The sequence below is a fragment of the Ursus americanus genome, chromosome 4, assembly GCF_024610735.1.
Source record: "Ursus americanus isolate L20-20 chromosome 4, mUrsAme1.1.p, whole genome shotgun sequence".
Classification (NCBI taxonomy): domain Eukaryota; kingdom Metazoa; phylum Chordata; class Mammalia; order Carnivora; family Ursidae; genus Ursus; species Ursus americanus.
Window position 1 is genome coordinate 24,904,991 of NC_142130.1, and position 20,125 is coordinate 24,925,115.

The 20,125-nt window shown below is 40.3% G+C and overlaps 1 protein-coding gene across 27 annotated transcripts in view; it reads left to right on the forward strand.

Moving 5' to 3' along the window:
- LPP (LIM domain containing preferred translocation partner in lipoma) overlaps positions 1 to 20,125 on the forward strand; it is a 639,448-nt gene that overhangs the window by 392,497 nt on the left and 226,826 nt on the right. For all 27 annotated transcript variants that reach the window (XM_045811268.2, XM_087861490.1, XM_087861508.1 and 24 more), the window contains one exon: positions 3,929 to 4,618. In XM_045811268.2, the coding sequence (XP_045667224.1) occupies positions 3,929 to 4,618 (690 nt within the window). The remainder of the gene's footprint in view (positions 1 to 3,928; positions 4,619 to 20,125) is intronic.

Here is a 20,125-nt window from a genome sequence, read left to right on the forward strand (position 1 = left end):
CCAAAAATAAATACTCGGAAGTGCCAACTAATTCAGTGAGTAGAAAAGATTCACTATGTATTTAATTGAATATGTGGGCCAGGAAAATGTTGCCATAGCTTTCTTTAACTATGAAGAACATAAATAAATATGCTTTAAAATGATTCCTGTTCTTTACCCCTTCCACCTCCAATGAGGTAAAGAATGTAAAATCGCAAAGGGAAAAAATATAGCTAAATGTGCTATTTTCACTAACGTGGTTATGATATAGGAAATACTCAGAAACATGCCGGCATATACACAGCAGAATTCATAATAAAGTTGTGAGAAACCTTCTCATCCCCCAAAGAGAGTCTACTGGCGAGATATTCCTAGAAGAAAGTGGTAGCTACTGAATCTATACCCTGATGCCGTCCTTCAAGGGCTCTAGGGATGTTTAAATTGTGTGTGTGTGTGTGTGTGTGTGTGTGTGTGTGTGTGTGTGTGTGTGTCTGGGTCTGTGTTCACCAAGAAAGAAAAAGAGAAAGAGACTTGTGTTGGAAGAAGTTGCTTCTAAGGAGTGAGGTTGACATTAAGTCTTTTTTGCTTTACTTTATCAATGTAATTGGCTTTCATTTCCAAATCTGTGACTGTGGAAGGATCTGCTCTGGGGGCAGACTTCGTTACAGCTGCAGCAGAGAGCACGCCTGTCATTAGCCCAGTTGCTCAGTCACTGTCTCCATTTATAGTTGGGTTTGTAAAGTGTTCAAAATAGGAACTCTGGGTTTCGGCTGATCTTGAGTCATCAAAGAAAAGAAAAGCTTTATTCCTTCTTATATTCATTTCCATCTATGCTGACATTTTTTAAGACTGACTGGTTGACTAGGAAAAAAAAAACTGACCTTTTTTTAGGCTCAAACTGACTCTGCCATGCTTTCTACTACAGAATGTTGGGATCTTACCTGCATATTTATTTAGGAATTTCTTCAGGCTGTATATTTTAATACCTTGCTTAAAGGGAAACTGAATCTCTTTCTCTTGGGTACTATTGGAGCCATCTTTGTGCAGAAGTGAAAAGCTACTCTGCCAAGACAATATTACTCAGGTTGCTTAAATTACAAAAGTAAATGGCGAGGTTGTCCCCTGAAAGGCTAGTATCAAAAGGGGGCGGGGGGATAAAAGATAACTGTGTTCTACAGCCTCCTGTAACTTAGAAAATTAAATCTAGGATTACAAAATCCCCAGGAAAGTAGACAAATAGAATTTGAGACAAAGGAAATGTGGAAAAGAGAGCCGTAACAGTCAGGATCCCAACACATATGGTAGCACGCTGATTTATAAATGCAGTGTGTACACAGGCCCATTTGGGTAGAGAGAAGCCTGAAGGCACAGAGCGATAATCTCGAACTAGCAGAGTCAGAGCTGTCATGTCCTTTAGGTTCAAGGGGACAAAGAGGCAGAGCAGTTATTTGAACCAAGAGGTGGCGAGTGTTGTAGAGGAGAGATGCTAGAGAGGACCAGTGACCTCCTTGGCTCACATCTTGGAACTTCACAGGTAGTTGACAGAAGAATTGTGGCCCAAGAATCGATCAGTGTTTTTCACCTGGAGCACTGTTGCTATCTTGGGTTTGACAGTGATGTGTTTTGCTGTCTGCTCATGCAATGATCATTGCGTCCCCTAGTCACCGTGACAAGTCATCCCCACTCATTCACAAACTTCCCTGGTCAGTAGGTGATTTCTTCTCCAGTTGAGAATCACTGTATCTCTAGGTCAACATAGATAACCAGAAAGCTGTCTTCAGAAAGCTATACGTCTGAGTCAAGAGACTTGTATATTTTGGAGGGGCAAGACAGCTGCCCCGTCTCAACCCCTCATCCATGTATCAGGAAAGAGGAAATGGGCAAAGTAGGGGTGATGCTTAATTAGGAGAGTGTTAGTTTTCCCAGAGATGTTTAGCATCTATCTCATTGGTCAGAACTGTGTCCCAAGGCAACTCCTACCTACAACATAGTCAAGGGAAGTATTTTAAGTTGGGCACATTGTTGCCTTGAATAGAATTGAAATTCTTTGAGTGATGAAGAAGGGAAGTGGGCATGAAGAAGCTGTTAGCATCTTTCCCACAGGCTACGTACCTTCAGTATCTCGGTGTGGATGAATGACACTAGAGTAATATAAGGCTTTGCATTCTCTCTTTCTATGCATACAATAATTTGCTTGGAAATTAATAAACAACAAAATCAGGGTGTGGTCATTCATGTGTTATAGCAACAGATCTAATTATAGCAACTCAGAGTAACATGAAAACATTCTGTCACTGGCACATTTTTGGATCCCTAATAGACTAATGCCTGAGGATAGAAGTCTAAATCTCCAAGCCTTGCCCGAGCCTTTCTTTATCCCCAGCCTAATCAAGACCTCTCCTAGTTTGGCAGTGAGATCTTTTCATCTTTATGTCCTTAAACATTCTTAGCATATTCAGTAAGTGTTTGTGAACTGAATGAATGAATGCAATAGAAACCAGGCAGATAGAAAAGGAAGAGGAGTCTGCATTTGAGTTATCTTTGGCAAATCCCTCTTTGACAGGAATCTTTGGTCTAAAATTTAGCGTCTTTTTGGTTGTGCTTCTTGTGGTGTTTGTTTCTTTCAACACAGCTCTTTGCTTTACTTTTTCTGTTCCTTTGGCCCAGTCCTCTGTTCTCTTTCTCCGGTACTTCCTTCTAGCTGAATGGTGACTAAGGCTTTGGATAATTTGGTTGAGATCACATTGTTCAGTTAATTTTTGTTGTTACTGCTAGTGCTTTCAGTGTTAAATAAAAAAAAAAAAATTGCCAAAGGCAATGTCATGAAGTTTTGTTTTGTGTTTCCCCCCCCCCCTGTGTTTTCTTCACTCGGGGGGAAAACACAAAACAAAACTTCATGAATATTATATATATATTATATATATAATATATATAATATATTATATATTGTAATATATATAATATATATTACACAAATATATATAAACACAAAACAAAACTTCATGAATATTATATATATAATATTATATATATAACGTTTTATATACATAATAATATATATAATATATATATATATATATAAAGTTTTAACTCTTACATTTAGAGCTAAAAATTTGGGTTACTTTTTGTATATAGTATAAAGTAAGGATCCAACTTCACTATTTTCCATGTATATATTCAGCTTTCTGCACTATTTGTTGAAAAGATTATCCTTTCCCAAACAAATGATCTGGCACCCTCATCAGAAACTAATTGTGCATGCAAGAGTTTATTTCTGCACTCCCTGTCCTCTTCTTTTGGTCTGTGCATCTGTCTTGATGCCACTATCATACTGTTTGGATTATGGTGGCTTTGTAATAAGTTTTGAAATTACACAGTGTGAGATCTACATTTTGTTCTTCTTTTTCGAGATTGTTTTGGCTATTCAGAATCTCTTGAGATTCCATATGAATTTTAGGCTGATTTTTTTCTATTTTTATAAAATTGCCATTGGACTTTTGATGGGGATTGCATTAAATCTGTAGAATACTCTGGGTAGGATTAATGTCTCTACAATATTAAGTCTTCCAATCCATGAACACAGGATGTCTTTATATTTATTTATGTCTTTATTTCTGCAGGATTTTTACTTTTAGGTGTAAGTCTTTTGCCCTTTTTGGTCAGCTGTATTCTGAAGTATTTTCTTTTTCATTTTGATGTAATTGTAAACAGAATCATTTCCTTAAGTTTTTTTTTCAGATTGTTCATTGCTAGTACACAAAAATGCACGTGAATTTCGTGTTCGTTTTTGAATTCTAAGAAGGCAGGAATCATGCCTTATTTGTATCTTACAGAGTTAATACGAGATAATAATAGCAGTTACTAGTATGTGTTCATTTCTGTGTTATTATTTTTCATTAATGGTAATCTTTGTCCTTTTATTTTTATTTTTTTCTCTTTCCCACTTTAGGGCTCTACTAGTTCGACAGCCTCTCCTCCGGTCTCCACCCCTGTCACAGGACACAAAAGAATGGTTATACCAAACCAACCTCCTCTAACAGCAACCAAAAAGTCTACATTGAAACCACAGCCTGCACCCCAGGCTGGACCCATCCCAGTGGCACCAATTGGAACACTAAAACCCCAGCCTCCACCAGTCCCTGCCTCCTATACGACGGCATCCACCCCTTCCAGGCCTACCTTCAATGTGCAAGTGAAGTCAGCCCAGCCCAGCTCTCTTTACATGGCTGCTCCTTCATCGGGACAATTTTATAGCCCGGGCCCAGGCCCCCAGAGCTATAACACTCCACCAGTTTCTATTTCTGGGCAGTGCCCACCTCCTTCAACACGGGGGGGCATGGATTATGCCTATATTCCACCGCCAGGACTTCAGCCTGAGCCTGGGTATGGGTACGCCCCCAACCAAGGACGTTATTATGAAGCCTATTGCCCAGCGGGGCCTGGCTATGGGGGCAAAAATGACTCTGATCCGGCTTATGGTCAGCAAGGTCACCCAAATACCTGGAAGCGGGATCAAGGGTACACTCCTTCTGGAACAGGAAACCAGAACCCGGCCGGGATGTATCCAGTTGCTGGTCCCAAGAAGACCTATATCACAGATCCTGTTTCAGCACCGTGTGCACCACCACTGCAACAAAAGGTAGGGAGCTCTCCCACCTAATGACGGGGCTGAACGAGTGTGCATCTTGGCCTGCTTTCCCCAGAAAGCAGAGCCTAAGGCAAAAGGGTATGTGTTCCTTCTGTGTCACTAGGAAGTAGAGTCCCAGGGAAGTATGAGTGAAGCAGGAAAGGGGGGGACCCTATGTGGGGTATGTTACTTGTCTGGCTACTGTTTAGGATCAGGTACAACCAGTTTTCAGTGTTGGGGGTCATCTTCCAGAAGACTCTATATGAACAGATCAGGACAGTCTGGTCAGGGAGAGGAAAGGAAAGTAGTTTGTCTTCCAGCTCACGTCTCCTGTTCGTCGAAGCTTCCCTTCTGTGGGTCAGAAGCTTCCTCCCACTTGCATGTTACATTTACTTGGGTTCTGAGTAGATCTGCAGTATCTCATAGCTTAGTGGGGACGGGAGTTCCCAGGATTGTAGGGAACAGGTGTATAGGGCACATGAGGTGTGGTGCTGCCAGGTTGGGCTCAGGTGAAGTCAGTCAGAACCCCAGCCAGGGGGGTGCTTCGGGTTCTGCCTCGGGCAGAGTGAACTCAGGGCTGCTGGGACAGAACAAGTGAGCCAGAGCCCAGGAGGTGAGTGAGGTCAGGGGGATTCAAGATAACGCAGACACCTCGTCTAGTTTCCTTTGGGAAGGGGCTGCAGTATAATCTTCCTTTACTACCTCTTGTTTATCCCCGTCACTGACTGTCCAGGAAGAATCTTCCTCTCCAGGCTTTAACTATATGAGGAAATTTTTAAAAATTCTTCATAACAGTGGTTTGATTTAATTGCAAGCGTGTGTCTCTTAAGTCAGTGCGTTCAGTTACTTCCTGTGAATAGTTACGATATAATACTACGTATACCTTCTCACCTACGTCTTGGGTTTTCCATGAGTACTAGAACCAACATGATGATGTTTCCTCCCACCCTGACAAGAGGAACCAAGGAGAGTTACTTGGAGGGGATGTGATGGAGAAACCAAGCTACTGTCCAGTTACTGGGTTGGAGCTGAGCCCTCCCTTTTAGTTAGAGCTGTGAGAAATCAGAAACTAGAGAGCCCTTGACTAGCGGAAAATTAAATGGTAATTGTTGAGATGGATTATGGAAGAGAGAGAGAGAGAGAGTGTGTGTGTGTGTGTGTGTGTGTGTGTGTGTGTGTGTGTAATCCTTTACCCATTTGAGATTGTCAGTTTCCAGACATACCTATTCACATTTTCAACATTATAACAAAAATTTGTCAGGTCCTTGCTCTCCAGGTTAGGTGTTTACTAAAGCACGATTCTCACATGAAAGTATCTGCTTTATTAATTATGTTCCAGAAGAATTTTACGTTCTTTAGAGGAAAAGAACCCTTTCCAGTGGGGCCTGTGTGTAGCTGGAGGCAATTGTTAGCTTTATGAATGCTCATTACATGAAAGTGGACCAGCCATGGTCATTCTCCGACATAAAGATTCCAAGTTAAGATGTTACATGTTTTTGAAACATTACTCTTGGAAGCCTGTCTTTTCAAAATCTCTCCACGCAAAGAAATTTTATTGATGGTTTTTTGTTTTGTTTTGTTTTTAAATAAAGTTGATCCAGAATAGCCAAGCTGGATAGGCTTCTCCTTCATTAACATTACAGTTTTCGAGGAAGAGTTTTTCCAGGAGGGCCCAAAAACAACCAGGTTAGAAAAAAGGGGGGTTGTTTAACTTCACCTCACTTTGGTATAAGTGAGAGAAATTCTCCTGTGAAAGATTAACAGTTCAGGTTGGGAAAATTGCCATCCACATTTAAGCTCAGATAGGCATGCAGTTTTGCCCTGTTAGATCAGCTGGAGGGATGTTCCTGCGGGAAGGAGACGGGCCCTGTGTTGTTTAAGGATGCCGTCACCACACCTGGGGAAACAGACATAAGCCAGAGGAAAAGTATGTCTAGGTGGAGGGAATCATCTGGTGAGAAGGTCTGAGCCAGTTTACCCATCCTGTCATGGGGCACCACAGATAGTCCCTCTTCAACATTTTGAACCAATCCAATGTTGTAGGGGGAAAAAAATCAGCACCCATTGCAAGAGCTGGACCTACGATGTCAGGTCCAGCCACATGACTAACATTTGGTCTGCCCTCACCCATCCAGTCAGGGTGCCAGAATCAGCTTTGATGAACCACTCACCAGAAAGCACAAAACTTCATTTTCCTTCTGAGTGGCGTAAGGTAATGATGCAAGATGATCTATGTTATTGTGGATTCTGGGTATCAGTGGATTTCATATCATTTAGATTTTTTTTGAAATATTTATTTATAACCATATCATGCATTTTATCATCATATTGTGCATTTTGAACATAAAAATTAAATTGTGTGTTTTTGCTGCCATTATAAAGGAGAGTGGTTAGAGGTTGCCCCGTAGCCATCTGTCTGTGTTTTGGGAAAGGGGAAGGAGGTCAATGAAGCTACAGACATGTCCTGTGTGTGCTGTGGGGGCACTGGTGGCTGAAGGGGTGGGCTTTCTACAGTTGGTCTTTGAACACAACACTGCTGTATTCAACTGCACCTGTGCACAGAGGACCTTATTGTCCCAGTATTGACTCTTCTTGGCTTAGTGATGTGACTGCTGGCTTGAGAAACGAGCTCCTAATTCTAGTCCCAGTTCCTCCCTTGACATTCCTCTTTCAGCTTGGGGAAAGCCTCTAGACCTCTTTATGTCACGCTTCCAGCTTCAGTAAAGTGGAACATCATCTTCGCTAATTAATTAATGATTGCAGAGGGCTTGGAAATTTCCAAGGGCTGAATCATTGCCAAGTGAGGACTACTCAGGTTTTTCACTGGCTTTCATTTATTTCCAGTTGTTGTAGCCACCGGTGGAAAACGTACCTTCATACCTTAAGACAATTATCTTTTGTTACATTGAGAAGTTCGGAGGAATTTGACATTGGACCCATTAAGGAAAAAGTGGTGGTGGTTGTGTTTAATGAAGGAAATAAATTTCCCCTATATTTGAGATGAGCTGCTTTAATTTTCCTACAATATAAAAGAAGAGGGGAAAGGATAGAAGGGGGAAAAAAAGGAGAAGAAAGACAAGAAGAAAAGAGTGAAGAAAGGAAGGAGGCAGCCCGCGAACCTGCAAAGTGCGGGGGATCCTGATTATATTTATGTTCCCATAATGTGCTGAGCACTGAATTTGCATGCTACAGGAGACCATAATGTGTTTCCTGGACCATCTGAGCCTAGTTCCTTGAAAAATATTGTTATAAGCAAGTCTTTATAAGAAAGAAGTATTCCTTTCCCACTGGAAATCCTCTTAAAGACACAGTGGAGTCTTCTCTTTTGGCTCTTTTCTGGAAGCTCCTGTCTGCTAGCGGCTGTGCAGTTAAAGAACTCTTGTCCTGTGCATTATCTGCACATGCCCGTGAGGCGGGCTGTGCCTTTTCTCCAGTGTCCAGATAAGGCGAGTCAGCCTGAACGCGCCAGAGCCAGGACCTGGAGGCCAGTCATCGCCCTTGGGTGCACAGTGACCCAAGGGCAAGTCAGCTTTAATACCCACTTCCTTATCCTAAACCTAATCTGTGTCAGCCTCTGCTTTATTAAAGACAGATGGTCTTTGCCCTGTAGTGTGTGAAAGACACTGTTTCTGTGCATCCCAGGGAAACTGGGGGCCCACCTAGTGTGGTTAAATTCTAAAATCAGCTACTGTTAACATCTTCTTGAAAACCCCTTCATGGTGGTGAGAGTGTGGAGATCAGCAAGCTACTTTTCGATAAATCCAACACAAAGTTGTTTTGTTTTGTTTTGTTTTGTTTTGTTTTGTTTTGTTTTGTTTTGTTTTGTTCTAATCCAGAGTTAGAACAGCTCTCTGCTCTTCATTTCGCTGGTGAATCTGGGGGATATGGAATGGTATAGAGACGAGAGTGAAGGCAGTGGACTTTTGGGGTCAGTGTTAAAGGGTCCTGAGACCTGTAATTTGTAATGATTCAGAAAATATTTGAGAATGTTGTAATCGTCGTATTTCACACATTCAAATAGTATCAAAATGTAGAATTTTTTTCATTGTGGAAAGGAGGTGGGTGCACATATTGGGTAAACTGCAAGGAAATGGTAGTATTTTGGAGACAGCTTTCTTTATGGTAATCCTTGTACTGAATAGCTCTCAATTCTAGGATCAGAGAAGCACAAAAGAAGAGATGGTTAGGGTGGGGAGAGGGATGGATGCAGAGAGTTGCCTCAGGTCAGGTGCTGATACCTAGGCACATGGGAAGGTGAGGATGGAAGAGAGTGCTGGATGAGGCCAGTGACAAGAACTTTAGTTATGCCCCTTTGTACAAGGTTTTTCAGTTTCCAGAGTACTTTCTGGACCCCACAGAATCCACAAGGGTGCAAAAGCTCAAGACTGAGAGCCCCTCCCTACAGATCATATGTCAGATTCATGGGACAACCACAATTCCGACGTGGGTCTTCTGAATACTGTCCTCATGCTTTCCCCCCCCCAGTAAGCCAGGCATGTTGGCATGCTTTGGTGTGTGGATGGTGGGAAGCACCACGGCAGCATCGACAGCCACTGGACGTGGCTCCACCGTGGCGCTCCTTGCTGGCAGACATGTAAGCAGGCTTAGGCACTTGTGGTTCAGTGCCATGAGATCAAGTCATAGAGGGGAAGAACCCTTTTCATCCCTGCTGTGCCTCCAGACTCGGGGCCCTGGGGCTAGACTTCCTCTTCCCCATCACCCATGTACAACTTACCCTGTCGTTTCTACCTCACAATGTTGCAAATCTGGTTTCTTATCTAAATCCCCTTGGTGCTATCCCAGTTCAGGTGTCCTATATTCTCACGTGAGTTATGGAAATGGCCTCTTAATGGGTGTCTCCACCTGTAGTCTCTGCCCCCACCTGTAGTCTCTGCCCACACCCGTCCTTCCTACATATGTGAACAGATCAGTCTTCCTACCTGACAGCTCTGCCCTTGTCACTAATTGCCTTAAAAACAACAGCAACAACAACAACAAAACCAAAAAGCAACCTTCAAAAATTCCCAACCAGTTATGGAATGAATTGAATCCCCAGCCTGGATTTCCAGGTTCATCTCCCCCCTTGAAACCTCCATCCTTCCAGCTGAGAACTTATATTCGTAGTTATTTCTCATCTTTGTAACTTTCCTCATGGAACTCCTTCCTGCAAGGCCTTCTCAGACTTTCCCTCAAATAAATAAAGTATTTGTACATCTAATGTGACCTATGAAGATCAAGCTAACGTGTTATCTGTCTTGTGATGTCTTCTCTTTATAATATCAAGTTGTGTGTTATTTCACCCTTTCCTTTGGAAGATTCCACACTCTTCCTATACTAGGGTCGTGTGTACCGATCTTCCACCAGCCTATGCCCCAGCATATATTGGACTGTACAATTTAGGGGATAGAGATGGTATCTGAACAACCCTGTCTCCTCCAGAGTAACTAACACAGCACATAATACATTCTTGTATAATAAAGATGCTTGAAGAAACATCCCATATCCTGCTAAAAATCAGGAGAAACCCTGCTTTAGAACTTAGTAGGTTATTCAGCAAAATGCCAAAACCCAAACCTACAGCACCAAGTCCTATTAGGTGACTTCAGGAACACAAGCATTGTCACATTAGCAACTCAGTATCCAAAGGAGCTAGCTAATTTCTCACGTTCACCATTGTGCTAACATTTTACATTCCTTCTGGAAAATGCGTGTGTGTATGTATGCTGTTATGTACACATTCTTTTTTTATTTCCCCACTTGCCAAATGTTCATGGAATTTGTTGATTCATATTCTTTAGTCAACCTTTTGAGGTTTAATTTACATACAATAAAATGTGTCTATTTTAAATGCATATAACCGTGAGCCTCTGACATAGGTATGCACCTGTGTAACCACCCCCGCAATCTCAAGAACATGTCAGCTACCCCACAGAGCTCCGTCAGGTCCTGCTGCTTTCAGTCCCCCTTACCCTCAGCCCCAGGCACCCGTTCTGCTTTCCAACATAGGTTATTGTTCTCCTCTCCAGAATTCCGTGTAAATGGAATCATATCATAGTATGCACTCCTGTGTCAGAGCTGCGTTTACTCGCTCTGACTTTTTTTGAGATCCATTTATGTTGTACCTATCAGTAGTCATTCATTTTGGTTGCTAAGCAGTGTTCCGTGGTATGGGTAGACTCCATTTTCCTTATCCATTAACTTCTTCGGGCACATTTTTAATTTCATTTTGAATTATGAATAAGTCTACTATGAACATCCACGTGCCAGTTTTCATATGGGCATAGTTTTTATTCCACTTGTAAAATACCTCTCAGAGGTGTTTCTGAGTCATATGGTTAACCATTTAACTGCTTAAGAAACTGCCAAATTTTTTGTAAATGCACCATTCGACATTCTCACCAGCAACATATGAGAGGTCCAGTTGGTCCTCAGTCTTGGCAACACTCGCTATTGTCAGTCTTCTTAATTTTAGCTATTTCCATACTATATAGATGCATTGAATTATGGTTTATATTTACATTTCCCTTTTGACTAATGATGGGGAATGTTTATTATTTGTGCACTTATTGGCCATCATTTGTCTTCTTTTGTGAAGTGTCATCAAATTCTTGGCCCATTTTTTAATTGAATTCTTGATTCTTATTGAGAGTTTAAGGGTACCTTGTATATTCTGAGTACGAGTCCCTAGGTATATGCATTGCCAATATTTCTTCCTGGTCTTTGACTTGACTTTTCATTTCCTTAATGTCCTTTTCTGAACAGCAGGAATTTTTAATTTTGATCAAGTTCAGTTTATCACGTTTATCCTTCTATAGTTTGTTTTTTTCCATAGATATTTTTGCCTCTTCATGGTTACAAAGACTGTATTCTTGCTTTTTTTGGATATTTACAGGTAAATTTAGGGCTATAATTACCTAGACACATTTGACAAAAAAGAAGTTGGCCATCTGTGTGCAGATCTATGTGGACTCTCTCTTCCATTCCACTAATTTATATATCTTTTAGCCAACGCCACACTACCTTCATCACTGACTTTTATAGTAGATTTTGAAATCAGGCTGTGCAAATTTTCTTTCTTTGTTCTTTCGAAAGTGTTTTGATTATTCTAAGTCTTTTCCGTTTCCATATAAATTTATTTATTTATTTTTGAAGATCAAATTTCTTTTATTTATTTTTTTATAATAATATTTTTTTATTGTATTATGTTAGTCACCATACAGTACATCCCTGGTTTTTGATGTAAAGTTCGATGATTCATTAGTTGCGTATAACACCCAGTGCACTATGCAATACGTGCCCTCCTTACTACCCATCACCAGCCTATATAAATTTAGCATCAGCTTGTCAGTTTCCGCAAATAGCCTGCCGTGATTTTGATTCAGATTTTGTTGAATCTGTGGATCAATTTGAAAAGAGCTTATGTTGTAACAATGTTGTCTTCCAACCCATGAACATGGTATACCTCTCATTTGATTTTTATTTTTATTAATTTCTTTCAACATTGTATTGTAGTTTTACACATATTTTGTTAAGTTATCCCTAAGCATCTCACATTTTGAATGCTATTGTAAATGGTATTTTTTAAAAAATTTCAGTTTGTAATTGTTGGCTGTTAGTATATAGATATTTTTTCTATTGACCTTGAATCATATGACATTGTTAAATTTAGTAGTTTAATGAGCTTGTTTAAGACTCCTTTGGCTTTTCTACCTGATCATTTCACCAGCAATAAATTGTTGATTCAGTTGTTTATTTCCTTCATGGATAAGAGTCTATCAATCAAATTCCTATATTTGGAAGATGTGCCCTTTGGATTGAAGAAAAAAGTTTTTCACAAAATTGAATAATGGAAATTGGAAAAAATAATAAACCATTCGCTTTTCTAGACTAACCTACTGAAACTGTCAGACATAGAAGTCGCCTTCAGAATTATTAGATCATAATTCCTTAAATTTACAGATAAGAAAACAGAGGCCTGAAATGTTACAGTGATTTGAAGAGTTAGTTATACAACTAGTAAGTGGCACATTTCAGTGAAAACTAATGTTTTTGTTTTTGTTTTTTTTGTACCACAGTTCTTCTGCATTGGCTCAAGACAGGTGAGATCAGAAGTATAAAGGAGATTTAAAAGGTGTGATAATTATTGCCAAAAGGAGCTTACACCTAGCCTTAGACCTCCCCATCAGTTTTTTTATAATAATATTTTTTACTATATTATATTAGTCACCATACAGTACATCCCTAGTTTTTGATGTAAAGTTCCATGATTCATTACTTGCATATAACACCCAGTGCACCATGCAATACGTGCCCTCCTTAATACCCATCACCAGCCTATCCCATTCGCCACCCCCCCCCCGCCCCGAAGCCCTCAGTTTGTTTCCCAGAGTCCATAGTCTCTCATGGTTCACTCCCCCTTCTGTCATCAGTTTTATATGTTCTCTAATCACAGAAAATTGCTACCATTTCAGTGTTTTTTGTTTTGTCTCATACATAGCTGTTCCTCCTGTGGAAAGACTTGTTCTTAGGATCTATATGATTTTGACTCAGTCCATAATTTCTTCTTCCCCTGACTCTAAAATTTATCATCAGAATGGATGTCCTCGTACACTAAGAAATGTCTCTGAATATTATTCATTTTGCTAATGCTATTTCTTCACAGTTTTAGATGTTTAGAAATATCCCAGGTCCCTAATCTTTGTAGAAAATTAAATAAATCACTTTAAACAAATGATTCTAACAATATGATTTTTTTTGCATTTAAAGAGCTAAGAGAACTCACTTCAGTTTGCCAGTGTTTCATCTTTGTTCTGTTTCAGCTCTGTAATAAAAGAACTACCCAAATAAATTTTGATGTCCCTCTAGAAATCTCTTTTTTTTTTTTTCATGGTTAGCTGCAAATACTCATACTGTCCGGTCTCAGAGGAGAGACTATAGTTATTCTCTTCCCCAGCAAACAAAATAGGTTGTCCATTATGGATGTATAATGATTAGTGGTGAAAATACATACTTTTAAAGATTTTACACACAGAGTATTACATTAGAGTATTAGGAAATATTCCCATAGTGAAATTCAAATAGTTGACTTTCCAAAAGTGCCAATGCCCAATAATAAAGATTTACTTACTATTTTAGTTCTTTGATTTTCTGGAATACGGAAAACTCAGCTTTTAGATACAGTCTTGGCAAATAATATGGTGTTTGCTCCATTTTATCCTTGGAATTCAGTGAATGTTCTTCAGAAAATAAATTTGGTTTACTTCAGAAGGTTACTTACTTAAAATATCATTTTGAAATATGTAATAATAACATGTGACATTTTTATAACCCCTTATAAAATTTTACCAAAAACTTTCATACATGCAGAAAACTCTTTATCATGGCCAGGGACAACTTGCCTGCTATCCCACTAATACCTAATGTCAGCGATAGGGTGAGAATTTGGGTCTTCTGACTGCTAGCCCAGAATTCTTCATTCCATAGCACTTGCCTCCATTTAGCTCATAGCAGTTATTCCAATATCAAATATCCCTTGGACCCAGAAGTCTGGAGAATAGAACTTTAGAGTTGTATTTCTGAGACATAACATATTTAACATTATTTGAACCTCAAGATTCAGTCAATACTATATCAAGATTTAAGCAGTTGAAACTACACCCTAATCTAAGTTCAAGGGAAAAGATACCCTTTTATTCAGTCTTCATAAATATTTAGTGTATTTATATCTCCTCAACCGTAGACACCGTGTTTATTTTTGACGTACCTATAGGGATTATTGTGAAAAATATAGACCAAGAGGGTGTAGGAATGCTGGTTGTATTCTTTTTGGATATGTTAGATATTACTTGTTTTTCATGGTTCATACTTGCCATCTTTAACAAAAAATTGGATAGTTATTGTAAAAATATTCCTAATTTTTTACCAGAGGAAATCCAGTTTAATCCTGCTATCCATCCCACTCAAAAGATAGAAAGTATTAATTAAGCAGGCTCTGTAGGAGAGAACTGGTGCTAGTGATCCCTGCAGAAGCAGGAAAATTTCTGGTGACTAGCAGAGACCTGGAAAAGAGTTCAGAAAAGCAGGCTGGGGAATATGGACCAGGATGCAGCAAACTGCAGCCCATGGGCCGAATCTCACACGCCACCTGATTTTGTAGATCGTGTTTTATTGAAATACAGCCATGCCCACTTATTTATGTGTTACCTATGACTGCTTTCCAACTACAGTGGTAGAGTTGAGAGTTGCAACAGAGGGTGTATGGTCTTCAAAGCCCAAAAGATTCACTGTATGTTACTTTACAGAAGAAGTTTACTGACATCTTATCAAAATATGGAAGCACTTTGCAAAATTTAAATTCCCATTAAAACTTCTTGAATATTTCTCAACTATTCTTTCTTACCCAGTAGATCGAGGATCTTGCGCTGGAGGTTGTTGCAATGGTCGGTGGTAATTTTGGGGAAGGAAAGAATTAAATATCAAAACCAAAAGTCCTACTACTTCGCAGAATGGATTCTGTATCCCTCCTGGTAAACTTCTATTGGGACTTCGGGATCTGTCTCCGATATTAAATCTTGGAGAAGTTTGACCATTCATTCACCCAGTCCCCACATATTTTTGTTATTTCTCTGAATTTTCTCATAACATTTTTCTTGTTGTTTCACCATAACATGCATCTTAGTAGATATCTTAAGTACATAATACCTTTGGGGCTCCTGTGTGGCTTAGCCCATTAAGCAGCTGACTCAATTTCAGCTCAGATCCTGATCTTGGGATGCTGGGATTCAGCCCTGCGTTTGGCTCCACACTTAGGGGGGGAGTCTGCTTGAGGATTGTCTCCCTCTCCCTCAGCTCCTCCTCTGCTCCTGCATTCTCTCTCTTTCTCTGAAATAAATAAATACTTTATTGAAATAGAATTCACATAGTAGAATTAACCCACTTAAAACGTACAGTTCAATCCATTGTTTTTAGTGTATTCACGAAGTTGTGTGACCAGCATCACAATCTCTCACCCCAGAAAGAAAACTCATACTTATTAACACTCACTCCCCATTTTCTTCAGATCCTCCAGACCTAAGTAGCTGCTAATACTTGCTGTGTCTATAGATTTGCCTATTTCTGGACGTTTGGATTCAAACAATATATAGTCTTTGGTGACTGTTGTTAGCGTAGTATTTTCAAGTTCCATTCATGTTGTAGGACATCTGAGTACTTGATTCCTTATTATTGCTAAATACTGTGCCATTGTACAGACATACATTCTGTTTATCCTTTCATCAGTTGATGGACACTTGGATTTTGTTTTCCTTGGCTATTATGCGTAACGAGTAAACACTATCAGTATTTGAGTACAAGTTTTTCTCTGAGCATATGTGTTCAGCTCTGTTAGTATATACGTGGTGTTGGAATTGCTGCGTTATATGGTGACTTCATGTTTCACCTTCTGTGAAGCTACTGGGCTGCTTGCTGAAGGGGTTATGCTGTTCTACACTCCCACCAGCCGCGCATGAGCGCTCTCATGTCTCCACATCTCCGTATCCCATTGGATTTTAATCGCATTATACGTCTGTCTCTTCAGGTAGACATTTCTGTTCTTCAGGCTTGTGACACGTGCATATTTCGGTTTTGTTTCTTGTATACCTAACGTAGTACAAGGCGTGTAACAGGAACTCATGAATTCATGAATCGATCAGTCTATCAGTAAGGGAAAGAACATGAGTTACTAAATTGACCTGGATTTGCATACAGTTCCTATTACTGAGAATTGTTAATGTGGTTTGTTTTTAATAGGAGTGTTCTTATTGGTGTTCTATTTTTTGTTTTTGTTTTTTTTAAGTCTAGCTGTGTTCCCAGTCTCATCTAGGCTTTAGATCCTGGCTTGTATCGCCAGTGGAGTAATCTTCATTTACATGTACTCTGATTTAGTCAGTGAGGTTAATTTCCCAGCCTGAATCGTAATAGTGTTTTTCTCTTGCTGTGGTCAACTTGAGCTGCTCTCGTCTCTGTCCCTTACAGCGCAGTGTATGCATAGTGAAGCTTTTGTCATCGCTGACGGGATAGCACCTCACTCAAGCCTGCTTCTCCCACACACGGCTATTGACCTCTTCAGTCATGATGGTTCTGTTCTTCCAGGTGCTCAGGCCTAACACCTGAAGTTGTTTTGACCCTTCTTCTCTCGCACAGCACATGCTTTCATCTCCCCCTTGAAAGTATATCTAAAATGTAACCCTTCTCACCACCTCTTCCTCCTGTTCCCTGGTGGAAGCCCGGTCCCGCCTTGTCTGAGTTATTGCGATGGCCACCTACTGCTCTGTCTTCTCCACCTGGTCCCACTTCAGCCTGTTCTCCACATAGAGTGATCCCTGAAAGTCAAATTATTTCACTTTCCTGCTCAAAACTCACAGCGGCTTGCCATCTCCACACCTTCCCCTTGAGAAAAGTAGGCACAGGGCTTGCAAGGCCCAACTCTGTTTGCCCCCCGTTAACTCTCTGACTTTATCTACCCCACCCGCCTTCCCCCTGCTCCAGCCACACTCCATGCAGGCACACTCCTGTTTCAGGGCCCTTGTTTTGCTGACCTTCTGCCTGGAATGCTTTTCTGCAGATCTCCACATGGCTCGTTCTCTTACATCCTGCAGGACTTTATTGAAATATGCTGCTGTGCTGGCGAAGTCTTCCCTGACTACCCTACCAAAAATAGCTCCCCTGCCCTAAGATGCTCTTATCTACCTTCACTTCCCCCTGTAACATTTATCACCATCTAACCTGAATATTTTCATCATTTGTTCTTTGTTTCTCTCCCTCTAGAATATGTCATAATAGCAAAGATGTTTGTCCTTTTTTGTTCACTGCTCTATAGTGACCATCGACTGACAAGCAGTAAATCCTTGGAAGAGATGCCTTACAAGTGAATGAGTGAATTCTGGGCACAGAATCATTCTCTCTGATAACTTTTTATCCAGATAGCTATTATGTGGAAAAGGCACAAAGCTCTGAGGTCCTCCGATGTGTGACACCCAAAATTTTATACTCCCCACTCCCCACTCTCCCCAAGTCTCCTGGCCCTCCTTTCCACACCATGCGCTATTTTGATGATGTTTACATAGTAGAAAGACTTTGGAACTTGCAATCAAATCTGAGTTTGAGTTTCAGACCACAAGGAGAGTTGTATGTGCTGATGGATGTGGGAGGTGCTTTTTGACTGTAAAATTCCATTCCTATATAAAAGATGATTATAATATTTGGAAGGGCTTAGGCTGCAGGCGGGGGACTAAAACTCTTAAGTGACAGCTGGTACTGTTAAGTATTTTAAAGCTGTATATGGGTTAATAGTTGCTCATGTTGACCGAGCATTTATGTTGGGTACTGTGCTAAGCACTTCCCATGAATTAACACACCCAGTCGTCTCAGTAACACTTACTCACAGTTTTAAAAAAGTGTTATTCTGTTTTGCTGATAAAAACTGAATCTTGAAGAGATTAAGTAGTTCTCCTAATCCAGAAGCTTTCATGAATATATACAGTTAGGTGTTAAAGCAGGAGAAATCAGTTTTACTGGAGGGTGACACATGGCTTCATTTGATCATTTGTTCTTTTTATTAAACACTATTTATTGCCCATTTTGTGGTGCCGGGGTTAGAGTCAGAAACAGAATGAGATTGCTTCCCTCTTCAAGCTTATATTCTAATTGTTTTTGTTTGTTTTTTGTTTTTCCAGTGTGGAGAGAATAAGACATAATTTAGGCTGTGATACTTGCTCAGTATAAAATAAAAAGAAGGACTTTAATATTGGGGTAGAGAGTGATTTAAGTAGGCAACTGAGGAAAGTCATTAAAGGGGTGACATTTGAGCTGAACCCTGAATGGTGTAGAGGGGCAAGGTCTTCTAAGATCTGGATGAAGAACATTCCAGACAGAGGACAGCAAGGATGAGTCCTCTGACTTGGAACTGACAAAAATAGAAAGCCAGGGTGGCTGGAACAGTCGGTGGAAGAGAATGGGACACATTGAGGTGGGAGAGGTAAGTAGGGTCCAGATCTTATGGACCACAGTAAGGAATTTGTCTTTATTCTAAGTGAAATGAAAATCCACTGGAATATTTTTATAGGGGAGTGATAGGGTTTGCTTTTGTTTTAAGGTAATCCCAGCCACTGTGTAAGACCAGAGTGGATGTAGGAGGCTTTGTTAGGCTCTGGTGCGTGTGTAGTTTCCTTTAAAACTATTGAAAAGGCGGGCTTATGAACGTTCTCATTTGTAAATAGAAGAGCTTTTATATTAAGAAACATGAAAGTATGGGCCACTTTATTGGTATGGAGTTTGTATCTCCCAGTTCTGTAGTTGTGTCCTGAAGCCGACTGCCAGCCTCCAGCTCCAGGGGCAGTGGAGGGGTACGGTTATTGAATGAGAAGCGAATACAAAAGACACACCACTCACTCTCTCAAGTGTCAGGGGAAGTTTTATGCAAGCAATGAAATGTCACGCAGGCAGTAATGGAAGCGGTAATAGTTCGAGATGTATGAGTTTGGGGGCTGAACTGAAGTTGTATGAGTTTGGGAGATAAACTTCAAATTTTAATGACTTAGCCAAAAAAGACATAGTCTGACACCACTACGTTTTTTAATGGCACTGGAGCAGTTAAAAACTGAATCTTCTAAAGTCAGGGACAGGGTAGGCATAGGGGAGGAACGAAGGTCTTACCTACTTCTATTTCAGAGCCAGGGTCAGCACGCTCACAGGAGCGTTCCTCGAAGCAGCCAGGGATCCGTCTGGTCTCCTTATCTGGTCTCCCTTCCCCAGCCCTTCCTCCACCACTGTGGCAATGTAACCATCAACACCAAATAATGACATCAGTTCTTTGAGACTTCCTGTTCACACCAAGTGTTGTTCACCTCGACATGTGCTTCTTATCAACTGGCTCTACCCTTTTCAGGTTATCCCTTTGTCTTGAAATAACTTCTGTAATACTTTGCATGCTCCATAATGGTCTTTGTGTAAATGGCCCAAAGTGTGTATCAGTCGAAGTCTGCTTTCCTAGCCCTAGTACTGGGACATCTTAAGGGTTTTCTGAACAGCTCATGAGCTGTTTACAAGGTAATTCTGTCTAGACAGGCATATATATAGTTTAGCCACATCGTTTATTCCATGAGTACCACCAAGCATATATGAGTTATGTAGTAATGTTTTTCAGAAAAAGTGTTGATGAGCTATGTGGGTCTTAGTTATAATTACTAATGCTAATACATAGCTGCATAGACCATGAGAGACTATGGACTCTGGGAAACAAACTGAGGGCTTCGGGGGCGGGGGGAGGAATGGGATAGGTTGGTGATGGATATTAAGGAGGGCACGTATTACATGGTGCACTGGGTGTTATATGCAAGTAATAAATCATGGAACTTTAAAAAAGAACTATTTTCTTAAAATTTTACTTTCAGTAAATAACACATACCATCTAGATGCCATTTTTCTCAATGCTAAAGGACATACAGAAATCAACTGAAACTTAGCTCATCCTCAAAGAGCTTA